Raw genomic sequence first — 16,145 nt, 5'->3', positions numbered from 1 at the left:
TTGTATTTGACTGCCAAGGTTCTCCCTCGAATGAGCTGGAGACTGCAGAAGGTTGCATCTGAGTGTGTGTCACGCGCGTGCACGTGTGTGCGCCCGTGACACACACACACACACACATACACATATGCATATACAACCCCCCTCCAAAAGCAAAACCAAAATCCACCCGGCGTTGATTCCAGAGCAGCCCACGCATTATTAATTTCCCCCCCCCCCCAAGCCTAGGGAAGACCTTGGCATGGGGCTGTGTCGTCTGCCGCTTCCCAATTTAAGATGCTCTTGGTGCCACCTGGTCCGTGGTAGGTGCTCTGTAATCATTGCATGTAGTGAAGAGGGGGCAGCAAGGGACTCGGTGAGAATCTACTGTGTGCCAGGATTTCCCGTCATCCTCACCATCATCCCCACTTTACAGATGAGAACACTGAGGCTTGAAGAGAGTCGATAATTCGTTTAATGCCGTGGTGAGGTGGGCTGGCATTCAGACCTTGGTTTATTTGACCTTAAAGCTGGAGCTCTTTAGAGCATGCCTAAGGTAGAGAGGGGGCTGTGGATTTATTTCCACAGCATTTCACTTGCCTGAGTCTTGCAGGAGGCCCAAGGAAGGAATCAAGGTCACATCTCTGTGCCTGCAGCCTGGAGGTGTGAGCCTGAGCTGAGATGCTGGGAGAACTCTGGGGGTGGGGGTGGTGCACAGCTCCCATCTGGCTGTCACTTTTGTGGAAATGGTTTAATTTGTGATGTATCGACATATTGTGGCTTCCTTCCTTCTCCCACTTACCAATCTTCTCTGACAGACAACCTGCCTTTCCCCTCTCCTCTCCTTCCCCTGGGTGCGCAGAGAGGAAAGTCACCTCCATCCTTGGCTTCTGTCCTTGTCCCCATACAAAGCACCTGCAATCTTCTCCGTGACTGGCCAGAGGGCTGCCTTTATATATCTGGGGAGCCCATTGGTCCCTAAGGTTGGGTAACTATGCCCATCTGTCCCCCTAATTATATGAATTAAATAAGTTCACCCGGAGTTCAGTGACTCCTCAAAGAGAACTCCTTGCCTTGAACTCATTTTGTGTCCGGCCCTGGAACACTCTTGTAAAAGGGCTTTCCGTATTTAATTATTTCCCGGTCACCCTCAAGTTGGGTTGAGTCGATCGAGCCATTGCAAGACTGTGTTTGGGGAAGTTGATGGAATTGCCAAAAAACCTCCTTTCTGTGCTGATTTCTTGGCATATACGACCTTGGTCATAGTTTCTAAGTGGTTTTTCTTTTCCTGTCTAGTTTAAGTGGGTGGAAAAAAAAAATCAATGGGGTGCCTTTTGAGCTGTGTGTCTTTTTATTTGCTTTCTTCCCCTTGAAGAATTTGGACAGCAGTGAACGTATTAGCTTGGTCAGCACCAGCCACCTCCCGAATCTTGGAGGTGGATGACGGGTTTGGTGGATGGCAGCTTTTGCCTGGGCCTCCCTTCCCTGCCACCTCCCACAGACAGGGGTCTCCAGGGTCCCGGAGGAGTGGGTCTGGCTGGAGGAGGAAGAGGCAGTTCTGGGCAGGTGTGCCCATTTTGGTAGAATGGGCATGGTCACAGGGATGAGCGCGTTGGATTCCCTGGTAGCCATAAGACACTGATGCCTGGACCCTATTCCTCAGAGGGTCTGATTCAGTGCTTCTGGAGTACATCCTGGACATTAGGATTTTTAAAAGCACCCCCAGCTATACACAGTTTAAGCACCCTCAACGTGTTTTCTCGATCTTGGCTAAGTCTGAGTAAAAGCATCTTTACGTGGTCACACAGCAATGAGAATATGCTTAACACTACTGGGCTTCAGGATGGTAAATTTTATGTGTATTTACTACAGTTAATAAAAATAAGAATAAATTTATAGTGAAACAACGTTGAAGTGAACAAATTGGAAAATAACAACAGAAAAAGCACCTTTAGAATCCTTGGCTGTTTTTAGTTGATCTGTAATAGTCCTGTCCAACATGATTTTCTACAGTCATGGAAATTGTCAGATACATTAGCCACTAGCCACATGTGACTTTTGAGCACTTGAAGTGCGGCTGGTGCAACCGAGGAACTGATTTTTAAATTTTATTTACTTGTAATTTGTTTAAGTTTAAATAGTCATATGTGACTAGTGGCTACCATATTGGACAGTGCAGATCTATAACATACCACCTAAGTAAAAACAGTGTGCTTGCTCGGCCACACAGCTTCCTGCCCACGTTCTATTTCCTCCTGGCCACATCACTGCCCCTAAACCCCTCCTGTAGAAATTTTGGAGCTACTGCTGAGCTTGGAGTCAGAGAGGTCTGGTTTTAAATCCTGTGGGCAAATTTCTTCATCTCTCTGAGCCTCATTTTCCTTTTCTGTAAAATGGGTCTCATAAAGTACCCATCTTATAGGGTTGTTGGGGGGATTCTGAAATGAGATGGTACTTGTAAAGGGTTTCGCACAGTGCCTGGCATACATGCACTCACATGTTAGCTGCTGTTGTTCTTCTGTCTTGCAGATTTGGGAATGAAGTATTCTGAAGTTTTGAAATCAGTAATTATCTCCACCACTTCTTAGGGCAAACATGACCCCACCCTTTACTGAGCTGTATTTAGAGCTTGCAGTGAAGTTGCAGGAAATGGAGAAGTTGAGTTTTTTTTTTCTTGCTAAGTAAATCACTGCTGAGTTCATTATAACCTCATCTGGCTCAGCAGGGCCTTTTGGCACTTCTCTATTTGCAAACCCTCTGTCTGTATATAAAGGCAGGGAAGGGCTGGGTACCTGGCTGAGGTCCTCAGGGTGTTTAATTTAATGCGTAAAAAAAAAAAAACCTTGTAGAGATGTTTACACCAGTGTATGGGGAGACTGAGTTGCTTCATAAGGGCCATCTTTTTCTGTTCACCTTGTTTGAGTCACCCCTTCTTTTTCTGGAGTGACTACCAGGAGAAGTGCCTCATTTGCCTCTAGTCTGCCTTTTAGCAGCAGCTTCGTACTGGCTTCTGTCCCTTCCCAAGACTTGGCCATATTTGGGTTCTTCCTACCTGCCTACTTGCTGAATATGGCCCACCTGTCTTAGCCAGGCCTTGGGGGCCACCTGTGACTTGGCCCAGCAGAGTGGCCTGCTCTGTGCCCAGTGTCTCCCAGCCTGGATTCCCTGGGTTCTTTGAACACATCCTGTGCTACTCATTGTTGCTGTTTGTCCCGCTTGGAAGAGCTTCTCTGCCGTTTTTGGCATTATTGAAATCTTTCTCATCCTTCAAGGCCTCACCAGAAAGTTACCTCATTTCTGTACCCTCCTCTGCCTACCAGGTCAGATGCCCTTGGGCATTTTTCCAGGTTCATGTTGATTCTACCTAGTACTTATTACATTCTACCTTAAGTGGTTGCCCTTGGGCTTTGAAGCCTGGCTCTGCCACTTCCTAGCTCTATTACTCTGGGCAAGTTACTCTTGTTCCTTGAGACTTAATTTTCTTACCTTTAAAATGGGTAGAGTAATACTCTCCTATTAAAGTTGTGGAGGATTAAAAGAGAAAATATATGTAAAGGGCTTAGCACAAAATGAATGCTGAATAAAACTCTCTTATGTATCTATCTGAGCCACCCTAGTAATTTCCAGCAGAGTACCCTGCTGACAGCAGCACTCAGATGTTTCAGAAAATATAAGAAACCTATATCTTCGCTTTGATAATGCAATAAAGACAAGAGTGAAATGCTTTTCAGCTTTCAGCTTGTAAATAATTTGAGAGAACACAGTACACATATTCAACAAATATGATGACTGCTCTGTGCCAGGCACTGCTGGGGGTTAGAGATACACCTATGACCTTGCCCGAAAATTGTTTAGTCTAGAGGAGGAACAGACAAGTAACTAGAAATCAGTGTGATCTCTGCCATGAGAGATGTCAGCACAAGATTTTGACGGGGGCCTGGGGAAGCCCTCTGATTCTCATTTGGAGTAGGAGGACAGAATCAGGGGGAGGCTTTTGATACAGGTGACCCCCAAGCTGAGACCTGAGTTTTATTTTACTTATTTAACAAGCATTTTTATGGTACAACCAGGCACTATTCTAGTGCTTTACAAAGACTCTTAATCCTCCCAACAACCCAATGAGGTAGTTATTCAATACTAGTCCATCTATCAGTGAGGGACTTACTGCTATAATTCCCATTTTACAGATGGGGAAACTGAGGTGCAGAACAGTTAAGCCATTTGCCCCCATCTTACAACTATCGAGAGGTACAACTGGGAGTTGAGCCCAGGTAGTCTGGCTCCAGAGTCTGTGCCCTTAATCCACGGTGCTGAGCTATGTCTCATAGCATTTTAGGATTTCCTTTTCAGATTCCATAATGGGTGTATGTTATCAATTGCTTTGAAGATTATTCTACCTATAGCTTTAGGACTCAGGATGAACCAGAAAAAGCAAGAAAAATCTAGGCTGTCCTCTGAGCTGCTTCAGGAGGCTCAGGAGGCCTCCCTTTATTTCAAGAGGAGTTGGACCAGCCAGTGACATGAAGTTGTTGGGCCGTGGACTCAGCCGGGGGCTGCTGATTAGTCAGCAGAGGAAAGTATGTGGGGGGCAGGCGGGGTGTGGTTCCCAAGGGTCTGACACAGTAGTCCGAGGTGACAACCACATGACACATGTTTGTTTTGCTGGAGAAACCCCCTCTGTCAGGGTCGCCCCAGTAATGGCTCTGCAACCTACAGGACTGCACCTCAGGAAAGGGGGCTGTGTGCAGTAGGAGGCTGGAAAGGCTTCGAGATTAGTTCACAGGGAGACCTCAGTTTCGCTTCTGAGGCCCGGCTTGCCCCAGCCCGGCCGGCAGCTCCGGCAGCTGAGCAGGAGGCCATTAAGGAAGTCTTTGAGTTTGGTTTAATGGTCCCTCTTTGTTTTGAAGTGATTGTTTACTGAACCTTCAAAGCCAGCTCTCCAGCAGGATGTGATCTGGGGCCTGGATAATTGGATGAAGCACCCCAATAGGAAGCAAGTAGCGGGGAGCAGGGCCAGGAGTAGCTAGCTGATGGCCAGGCCCTTGGCGTCCGGGCACTGGGAGGCTCTGAGCTGCTGCTGGGGGACGGGGGTCATCTTGCAAACAGGAGTAGACCTGAAGCAAGGGTCCCCTGGAACCTGGCCTCTTTGATGTTGTGCCGGCCTTAATTAGGGACACCCTAATTAAATCACCAAGGAGAGAGCTTTCCTCTACATTTAGCATAAAGCATTAGCAAATGTTTTGAGAGCATTTCATGAGGGATTACTTCTCCAAGATTATGCAAGTAATAGAAAGTTAATGAAAGGAAAACTAAAACCTCAGGTAAGTAAAAAATAAAAGTCACCCATAACCACTTGATTACAAAGTGGGTTATGGACACACGTTTTAGATGAAGGCTCTTGCGGCCTGTGTCCTGCCAGAAGTTTCTTTTTCCACTTAGCTTTTCACTTGTGCTTTCTGTGCATGTAATTAGAAACCAGGTTAGTTTTAATGGCTGTGTGGTGGTCCATTGTTTTGTTTGTTTGTAGTTAATTCATTTAGTTGACACATATTTGAGGACCTGCCATGTGCCAGGTTCTGTGTTAAGTGCTAGGGATACAGCAGTAAATAAAATGGACGCAGATCTCTGCCCTCTTGGAACTTACATTCTAGTGGAGAGGGGGCGGGGGTCTGGGACAGACAGACTGAATAATTAAATTGTGTTATATTTTAGAAGGATATGTGCAATGGGAAAAAATAAAGCAGGCCCAGTGTGGCAGTTTTTAAATAAGGAAGGCCTCACAGAGAAGCATTTGACATTTGAGCAACAGCATATGAAGTATGTGGATATTAGAGAAATAATGAATGTTCCAGACAAGGGAAGAACATGTGCAAAGGCCCTGAGGTGGGAGCCAGTTACATACTGATTTGTGATTAGGCTGTGTCCAGTTTTTCACTAATTATAAGCAGCACTCCAGTGAATATATCCTTGTAGCTACACATTGATTTACACTGGTGGTTTCCCCAGAAGGATTTATCCTGGGTCAAAGGTACATACTTTCACGGCTCTTGAAACCCATTGCCAAATGCCTTTCAGAAAATGTGTATCAGTTCACATTCCCATGTGCAAGTGCTTATCACCAGCGATTACTTCTGAAGGAGCAAGGTCTGAACATCAGGACAGAGAAATTGCTGAGGCCACAGCATCCAAGACTTCAGAGGGTTGTGGCATCTTATCTAGAGTGGTAATTCTCAAATCTGTATGTGATTTTAGCCATCAGAGCATGAGTGTCCCCTGGGGAATGTGTTAAATGCAGACCCCTGGGCCCCACCCCCAGAGATTCTGATTGTGCAGATCTGGGGCGGGGCTCAGGCATCTGCAGTTTTAGCAGACATTCCCCAGTGGTGAGTCTCTGGGAGGTCGTGCGGGGAGTGTACCATGAGTAAGTAGAAGTGGGGGTGGCTCTTGGGCCACCCTGAGCCACCAAGAGCCTCCTCTGCAGCTCATGAGATGAGTAGGAAGGATCTCCCTGCTCTTCCCACCCCGTCCCCGCCCCCCAGATCACACCCTACTGGGATGTGTTCCAGGGGAACAAAATGACTCTCATGTCTGAATGTAGCATAGCCTTCTATACTTCCTATCTTTTGCTAATTCTCTTTCTTCTGCAGGGAATGCTTCCTCCTGTCCTTCTTTCTTTACTTCCTCTTGGCCCAGAAAATTCCCTTTTGTCCTTTAAGGCCTCGGTGAGGAATCACCCCCCTCCAGAAATTTGCACCAACCCCACCTTCCAGTGCTTTATATCTGGAGTGTGGCGCTGTCAGAAGGCTTTGGGATTGGTGGCTTACACAGCAGCATTCCTCAACACTCTGGCCTGTTTTAATCCCCACCCGGTGCCTGTGCATAGTAGGTGCTCATTAAATGTCCGAGTCAGAGTGGCTGGCCTTGTATGTTGACTCATTAAAATAGCAGTTGCTGGCATTTCTGGAGTTCTAAGTGCTAGTCATCTTTATCTGCCCTCGTATTCTTTCACTTACTCTCGTTACCATCCTTTGAGGTGGGAACTACCGTGGGTATCATTTACAGATGAAGACAGAGCGGCAATGGATAACTGAGTCACTTAGGTCCCCAGTGGGGAGATCTGAAGTTGGGCAGCCTGACTCCACCCACTAGACCACACTGATCCTTTTAGACACTGGATTAGACTGCCCATCAGGGCCCTCTATCCAGGCAAAGAGAAGGACATTCAGTGGAAAGACACTAAAAAAGGGCAGTGACTATAGAAGTAACAAACACAGCCCTTTTTTGTGGTACCCACCTGGATGTCATTCCTAATAGCCCGGCTGGGATTTGGGGCTTGTGGAGTTCAGTGAAAGGGGAAATCTGTTTAGTGGAAGGTGGCAGTGCCCACGAAGTGTGCACAGAGCCGTAAGGTCCTTTTCACAGGCATATTTATTGCTGGTGAGCTTGAGTAGGTGGGTGAGGGTGGGCGTGCAAGGAGGCAACCACTGATTATCCGAGTGGCTGCCATCCACTTGATGGACACGGGTAATTAGTGGATTAGGCAAGCCCCAATCAGAAAATAAAAGCCCAGGAATGGTTTTGATGATGGATGGGCTTACTTAGCGCCTTTCATCAGAGGATCTTGGGCGCCCTTCATCTTGTAGGTTGGGGTGGGGAAAGATGGCTTTGGGGACAGAGCTGTGACAGGCACCCACTTCTGGAAGCTGCAGATTACTGCCTTGTGCTTCAAGAAGCATGGAGTCCAGAGGCACTCCTGCTTTGGTCAGAAACTTCCTCTTGAAGCTTTGCTTTTCGTTTCCCTGAAGCCTGAGGTCACTAAGGGGTGACCCTAGAAGAAGGAGAGGGATGATGTGGACTGCGTTCCTCACACTCACCCTGGGGAGGGACCCGGTGGCAGGGCTGGTGGCAGCGGCCTATAGAGATGCTCCAGACAGGCTCTCCGATCTCCTGGTAGAAGCAGATCAGTTCTGGTATCCACAGGAAACCTGAAGACTTAACAGAATTATCCATAATCATACCGCTAATGATGGTGACTGAACATTTCCCGTGCATTTCTATCAGACGTTTTTTGCACAAAGAGCTTTTCTTTGTTTTGTGTTTTCTTTTTCACATGGTTGAGAATCTTGACCATTCCTAGGTCGACATTACAGCTTGTCCAGGGCCTTTGCGGTTGTAATCGGGGGTTATGTGTTTGGAGCCCTTGCTCTCCGCTTTACTTTGTCTGGGCTCCTACTGAACCCAATATAAAGCAGGACCCAGCCTGCCTACTGAGCGGCTTTCTGCAGCCCTGGGACTGGGCCGGGAGGCTGGGTCTGTGCATCTTGCTGCTTGCACGTCGCAGAATCAGGGCAGTGCTTGGGCCACAAAGTCGGGCAGATTTAGGATCAAGTTTCAGCCTAGACCACTAGGACGCAACCTTCCTGGTCCTTGGTTTCTTCAGCTGTGAGATAATTAGCAGCACCTGCCTCACTGGGTTTTCGTGAACACGTAGTAAGTGTGTGTATCAAGCTGCGCTCCTCCGAGTGTGGTCTGTGGACCAGCAGCCTCGGCATTACTCAGATCAAACAGGCAACACACAGGCCCCATCTCAGACCAAGGGAATCAGGACCTGCGTTTCTGCAAGATCCCCAGGTGATGGATATGAAAGTTAACATTGGAGAAACGCTGATGTATGTATCAGGCATCTAACAGCTGTTTAGAACATGGTGATGCTTAATGATGATGGTGGTGACAGTGATGCTTGTCAAGGTGAAGAGAAGGGCTTGGGAGATGACCTGTCCAGTCGTATATCCAAGACTTGGATTCTCATCAGCCATAACCACTGGTGAGCCAGCCTCTGTCTGGAACTTTTGAGCTGGAACCCGACTCCCTATAGCCCGTCCGCGCTGGTCCCTGTTTCATTCTCAGCTGAGCCGAATTCTACCTCCTCGTGAGAGTCCCCTCCAGTCTCTGGCTCCTCTCAAACGGTCCCTTCTCTAACCAAGGCTCCCGGCTCCTCTCTGATCCCCGAGTGGCAGCACTGGTGTCTAATTCCCTCAGCTGTCCCCTGAGGTTCTGCTGTCACAGCGGGCGGGGCTGGGAGAGGCAGTTGCTGCATTATTTATGGGGCATCGTTAACCAGCCGGGCTGATGAGTTACACACAGTTTATTCTTCTGCACTGTGTGTGGGATGCCATCCCAGGCCTCTGTTTAATACAAAACAAAGCAAAGCAAAACAGAGCCCCAAGTCAGCATGACCACTGGCTGAGCCCTGTACTCGGGTTAGGCAAGTGGTCTGCCCAGCCGTCTGGCTGTGGGGAAAGCAGAGGAGAGGACAGGAACTCGGGGGTGTTCTTGGAGCTCAACCTTGAGGCTAGGCAGGGCAGCCCACTTGCATATTTGCTTAGGTGGCCACCACACTCTTGGGGAGTCGACGGAGATCAGATGGTCTTTCTCCCTCAGAAGTAAGAGAATAACTTCATTCTCCTGCCCACTCCCCAAGGGACCAGGCTGCCGTCAGGTATGTGATGCGGTAGCCAGGTTCTCTTGTCACCATGCTGGTTTGGGATTTACGTCACTCGCCATCTGGATGAAGGCCCCATTTGTAGTTCAACCCTGGATCTTGCCCTGGATGGCCGCCCATGGTCACCTTGTCCGTCCTTCCATCTCCTGCTTCTCCCAGCATAAATGTGCCACTCCAGTGTCCCTTGGAGGAGCCCACTTGTGCTGTTTCTGCTTGCCTGTCTTTGTTCCTCTTACCGGAAATGCTTTTCCTTCCTCCCTCCATTTTTCTGTCCTCGAGCCCACAGTTCAGCGGCGGAGACTCAGGCTCAGAGATGGCTAACTGCATGATATGAGGGAAGCAGGTGGGTCCCAGGATACTCTGCAGAAGGTGACATTTGAGCTGGGTGGTGACGGCTGAGTAGGAGTTTTCCAGATTGCTGAATCCCCCTGGAGGTTAGAGAACAGCCTTCGGGGGGGCTGTGTGGCGGGCGCCCCGTCTGGTGGCTGCAGAGTTAGAGCCCGTCTTCGGGGAAGCCCCATCTCTCTCCCTGTAGGGAAGTGGAGACGGTCAGGCAGCTTGATGCAGAGTCCTCCACGTGCTTGTAAACACACCAGCTTTGACGGGGAACTCTTCCATTCTCCCAGAACCCTGTGTGATCTGAGTTCTATTCTCAACAAACTGCCAGGGCTTCACAACCTCCCTGCCCCCCTCTCCAAAGAAATTCAGGGGGTTCCAGAGGGAGGAGAGCCTGTTTCCCTTCACCTGTGACTTTGCACTTGGCAGGGCCCAGGCGCTCAGTGGGAGTCTTATTTTCGTTGACTTTGGTATGTCTGGAAAGCTGTGAAACCTTTCCGTGTTCTCGGGTGAACTCCGCAGTGGGGTCTGTGTTGAGGCTTTCTCATAGCTCTGGGGATGCATGGTGAATAGCGCCCGCCAGACACACAGCCTCAGGAGACAGCTTTCTGGGACTTCTTGGTGGGCGGTGCAGATTAGAAAATTAAGGACCACATTGACTTGCTTTCGAAAAGGGTTCTCAGCGCACACAGTGTCTCGACTGGCAAATTTCTTCTGAAATTTGAGTCTGCTCCCCTTTACCCAGCCTTGTCGTCTAGAACAACCCAGCGCTTTTTCTCTCAATTACCTTTTTATCTTCCTACGAGTGCCTTCTCCCTCCTTCCTCACTTCCTCCAAGATTTTGAATTTTTGTAGTAAAACTTTCAGGTGGGTAGAAACTTTTTGTTTTTCCTTGAAAGAAACTTTAAAAAAAAAAAATCTGAAACAACCCAACATCACCTTGCCTTTAAATTTTAATAACATTTATACACTTAAAAAAAAATTTCTCAACAAGGAGGTTTTTGTCTTCTGTTCTTAGTTCTTTTTTTTTTTTTTTTTTTTTAAAGAATCCATTAAATTATATATTGCCTAAAACAGGTGGGCCTGACACTCTTTGAGAGACTGTCAAATATCATCAAGTGGGGAGAGAGCTGCGGTTGGCAGCCTTCTTCTGGCTGAGTGGGTGTTCGTAGGCAGAGAGCTGGGTGCTGTACCCCCTAACTGGAGCGGGGACCCTCCTTTTGTTTCTAATTTGGTAAAGACTGGAATGAGGCTCCCAGTGGGGGCAGATAAGTAGTTTTTAAAGTGGTTTGAGCAGCTGTTTTCAGGCACATTCATCTGCGGTTTAAGTACTCCACCTGCCATGTACTTGGGAACGGCAGAGACATTGACACTGTGTGTCCCACTGCCTTGCTCTGTGTCTGCTTTAACTATGGTGAACTCATAGTGAGATGCACAGTCCGAACTGTACTTAGGAGTAAGAATGAGGGATCCCAGCCTGGGTGGACCATCTGACCTTGAGAGTTTTAAACATCTCTCCCAGCATCCCGAAGGAGATTCCTGGGAGCCTGCAGACGCTTGGATCAATCCTCTCAAAGGTTATTGAACACTTACTGAGTGCCTGGCACTGCTCTGAGCCCTTTAGATGTCTGACTTCATTTCTTCCTCACACCAACCCTGGGCAGTGGTGACTTACCCAGGCAGAGGTCGGATGACCTGCCCGATGTCCCACGGCAGACGGGAAAGCTAGGATTCTAGCCAGGAGATGGGCCCCTGGAGTTTGTGTTCCTTATTCCTTCCCAACATTCTTTCAGTGTTCCGTGATGTCAGTGTTCAATAACAGTGATGGAATTATGCATTTTTTTTGTTGATCATTATAAGAAACTGGCCTGAGAGGTCAAGTGACTTACCCCCCATAATTTACTGCCAGGGCCGTGGCGAGAACTCAGGATTTGGGGCTCCCTGCGCAGGCCTTTTGCCGTTCTGGCGTGTTTTCAGTGAATGTGCCTCACCTTTTTCTTTCTTAATTTATTTAATTAATTTATTTATTTTTGGCTGCATTGGGTTTTTGTTGCTGCACGCGGGCTTTCTCTAGTTGCAGCGAGCGGGGGGCTACTCTTCATTGTGGTGCGCGGGCTTCTCATTGCTGTGGCTTCTCTTGTTCTCATTGCGGTGGCTTCTCTTGTTGTGGAGCACGGGCTCTGGGCACGCAGGCTTCAGTAGTTGTGGCACTTGGGCTCAGTAGTTGTGGCTCGGGGGCTCTAGAGCGCAGGCTCAGTAGTTGTGGCGCACGGGCTTAGTTGCTCCGAGGCATGTGGGATCTTCCCGGACCAGGGCTCGAACCCATGTCCCCTGCATTGGCAGGCGGATTCTTAACCACTGAGCCACCAGGGAAGCCCCTCACCTTTTTCTTAAGAAATATTATGGATCATCTCAGTGACCTCCTCCAGGGGTTCCGTGGATGGGAGTGGCTGCTGCTGGGGAGAGGAGGACCTGGCTCCCGTGTCCTGTGTGCAGATGAGCGATGGTGGTTCCTTTGGCTAGAAGTTGATGGTCCGTGTCTCTGAACATCCTCAGGCTTTTCATAAAGCTTCTCATACTGTCTTGTGGACCAGAAAGAGAAGGGATGGCTAGATGAGGCTGTAATTGGTTAGTTGTACTCTCGTGCTCTTAAGGATGCTTAACTGATTTCCATCTGGACAGAGATCTCTAGTGACCAGCCAGAGGACTCTGATCTCAGCCTTTACCCTTAATTACTTGGATGTAGATGTAGAAGGCGTGTTCATACCTGGACTTGATGAGAAAATGGCAAATATATTAGGTGCTATACTTGGGATTCCCCACAGTGTCTTGATGGGCCTGGAAAGGTAGCCTGAGCCCTCACAAGCTTTCATTCAACACAAATAAAGTTATGCTTTTGGGTTGAACAGACCCCCTGGGGGACAAAGATGGGATGGAGACTAAGTGGTTTAGCAGATGATGACAGGACCTGTGCATGGGTGTTGGTGTCAGTAGCTCAGATGTAGCTGCCAAAAGGACTTCTGCCAGGAGCCAGTCAGACAGAATCCCTGGCCTGGTGCAGCTCAGTGTCCCATTGGGAGCACATCGCCGCTTGAAGGAATAAATCCAGCACCTGCAGTTGGGCCAAGCAGGTCCCAAATGCCCAAATGCAGAGTTGATGGTTGTGATCTAGCAGCATGCATGAAACAGACTTTAGGGTTTGGGTGGATTGTAAATTCATGGTGCTGTTGTTGCCAGAAATGCTAATTTGATCTTAAATTTTTTTAATGTAATGACTTCATTGTTTTTATAAAAATGATACATGACCCTTATTTAAAAAAACAAAACAAAACTATGGCCATGGAGGAAAGTACAAACAAGAAAACAACACATTGGTCCAAATCTTAGCTCCCAGAAATATTCCATTATAATATTTGGTAGACGGTTTTCCAGATGTCTCTGTGCACATTTTCAGACAGACTTGATAGCTCGAGAAATGTATAAATGGGCACTTTTATTAACATGTTCTATGCAAGATATTTTCAAAATAAAAATATATTTAATTTTACTTTCAGTTAACAGAAGAATTGAAACTGAAGTGAAGTAATACTGAAGAAATTGCTGAACTTCAGATAACTGTTTCTTCTCTAGAAGAAATCAGTTTCTCAGACATTCCTCTCAAGGCAGTGGTTCTTAACTGGGGGTGATTTTGCCCTGTAGGAGACATCTGGCAGTGTCTGGAGACATTTTGTCACATCCAGTGGCATCTGTGAATGTTCCTGACATCTGGTGAATAGAGGTCAGGGATCCTGCTAAACACACTGCAATGTACAGGAACCCCTCCCCCGCCCGCCACCCCATTAAAAGAAAGAAAGAAAGAATTATCTGGCTCAAAATGTCAGTAGTGGCAAGGTAGAGAAACTGTGCTCCTAAGCATAAGAGAGAAAGATTATTAAAACCATTAGGAAGGTGAAATCATTATGTTTTAGGTCAGTTTCAGTTTTAGACTATTTTGATGGGGCTTCTATAATAAAAGATGAGATGATTAACTTCATTATAGTTTCTCCATCCCCTCTCCTTAATGACAAAATCAAGAGGTGTCATACGTTATTTTTACCTTGTCAAGGTTCGTAACATTCACATTCTAGCCTGCAGCTATAACCGCCCCCCTCTAGTTTGCCCCCATCGGAATTGCACCTGCAGTTTTGAGTTCGTGTCTGAGCGCCATACTTAGAAGAAAAGTAGAGACATGTGATGGAGTGTCCCCAAGATGCTGTGGGGATGTGAGGCAGGGGCCCGTGTAGACACAGAATTCCATCCGGGAGCTGAAGGAAGGAAAGCTGTGGATGAATGTGCTGCTTATTCTCCGTCCTTTGAAAAGATGTGTGTGGAAGCAGGATTGGTCTTAACTCTGTGGATCCCTAGAAGGTTAGAATTAGGGCTGCGTGCACCTAAACGACAGGGTGGCTGATGTAGGTAGGCTGCCTTGGAGGGTGATGAGTTCCCTGTCAGCTGCAATGCGCTGGGGAACCACCTGTAACCATGTTGTATGTAGGTGCTGGGCTCAAGCCATCAGCTGAGCAGCTGTATTTAGGTAACTTCCCAACCGTGAGATTCTGCTAGTCTAATAATGCTTCCCAATAGTCTCCTGTCCCAGAGAGGAGCCCCAGTCACTCTGGTTCCCCGCTCCCTGCCTTCTGGGATAAGGGTGAGAACAGCCAGAGCCATGATCAGGTGGTTCAGGGTAGAGCCTTAAATGGTCTACATATCTTGAATTTGGACCCACCCATCTGTTGACTCAAAAAAGTGATACATCCATGTATGGCTTAGATTCTGCCAAACTTGTTTCACTTGGTATCTGTAGTATTTACAGGATCACAGGGACTGAGCACATTCACAACCCATTTCTGAGCCAATACACTTGTATGTACAGTAATCTGGGCAACATGTCGTAGACTGCCAAGGAAGAGAGCATATACAGAGTGTTTCCTGTATAATTGGAATTGAGTGTGCTGTCAATGTCTTCCTCAGATGTCTATCACAGCGTGGCTTACTGACGTATGGCTTTGTTTTGTCGTAGGGGAGCTATCCAGTTTGGGAAGATTTCATAAACAAAGCCGGAAAGCTACAGTCCCAGCTTCGGTAAGTAGAAGCATGTCATCCCTAGGAAAACGGCAACATCTTTAGACAAAGGATGGAATAGGATGGACCCAAGAGGCAAATTAGGGTTAGTTTTGGAAGTGTTGCAGATAGAGAAGCATGCAGTGCCGTTGCTACTTATTAGCCATGCGTCCTGACCTCTGATTCCCGTATGTAAAATTAAACTCATATCCGCTCTGTCTCCTTCCACTGGAATTTTGAGAGTCAAATGAAGTATTATATGTAAGGTAATAACAGGCCAGGTACATGGTAACAGTTAAATCTCACAACCCCAAGAGATAAGTAGTGTTGTTAGCCCATTTTGCTGATGAGGAAACTGAGGCACAGGTAAGCTGAATAACTTATCCAAAGTCACACAGCTTGTATTGATAAATGACAGAGCAGGGAATTGATCTGAGGCAGTCTGGCTCCACAGTCCATTCTGCTTACTGCCTATCCTTACAGAGTTTAAAACTTAGTTTGTATAATTCTGTTTACATGAAATGTCTAGATAATGCAAATCTGTAGAGACAGATGTAGATTTGTGGTTTCCTGGGGCTAGGTTGACTGCATGAGGGACCTTTTTGGGGTGATGGAAATGTTCTAAAATGGGATTGTGGTGGTGTTTGCATAACTCTAAATTTACTGAAAAATCGATGACTTATACACCTAAAAATGGTGAATTTTATGGTATACAAATTATGTCTCAATAAAACTGCTTAAAAACCAAGATCTAATGCTGATGTGCTCTAAGGGGCTATTATTATTGCCTCATCTTGTGCTTGTTAATATATCATTTCATATGAAATAGAAAATACGGCAACATCTTCTTGTTAAAGCTATATGCTTTTGAAATTAGTGAGGGGAGGGGTGCGATTGCACTTAGAGGGTGCTTCAGGAGGGTTGGGACATTAAAAAAAAAAAAAGCAGTTATTTTCACGACCCCTGTTCATGGCGTATTGGTTGGTTTGGATGTATGGGGATGGTTTTCCAGAGAACAAAGCAGGTAGGTGTTTTTGGGGATAAAAAGCCATGTGGATGACAGACAGAGGAGGGAGGAATGACATGGGGTTCTTAGGACTTTGCCTGTTGGCACCAGAGGTCCCTGCCCAGAACTTTAGCCATAGGACTGGGCATTCCATGGCTCCCCAGTAGATTAGGAGAGAAGAACTTGGGAGACGTGGAACTTTCCCTGTCCATTATTCAGCTTCAT

General features: G+C 47.2%; 1 protein-coding gene and 1 long non-coding RNA gene across 16 annotated transcripts in view; one reads left to right on the top strand and one right to left on the bottom strand.

Moving 5' to 3' along the window:
- The window catches only part of MTSS1 (MTSS I-BAR domain containing 1), a 166,402-nt gene that overhangs the window by 6,821 nt on the left and 143,436 nt on the right, over positions 1-16,145 (top strand). For 14 of the 15 annotated variants that reach the window (XM_082433183.1, XM_082433189.1, XM_082433191.1 and 11 more), the window contains exon 2: positions 14,874-14,935. The exons of the other annotated variant lie outside the window; for it this stretch is intronic. In XM_082433183.1, coding sequence (XP_082289309.1) covers positions 14,874-14,935 — 62 coding nt within the window. The remainder of the gene's footprint in view (positions 1-14,873; positions 14,936-16,145) is intronic. 15 annotated transcript variants of the gene reach the window in all.
- Positions 1-16,145, bottom strand: part of LOC309646717 — a 400,316-nt gene that overhangs the window by 281,734 nt on the left and 102,437 nt on the right. The window lies entirely within an intron of this gene.

Source organism: Balaenoptera physalus, assembly GCF_965194825.1.
Source record: "Balaenoptera physalus genome assembly, chromosome: 17".
Classification (NCBI taxonomy): domain Eukaryota; kingdom Metazoa; phylum Chordata; class Mammalia; order Artiodactyla; family Balaenopteridae; genus Balaenoptera; species Balaenoptera physalus.
Note: the sequence above shows the minus strand (reverse complement) of the source record. Positions and strands in the feature narration are given on the sequence as shown.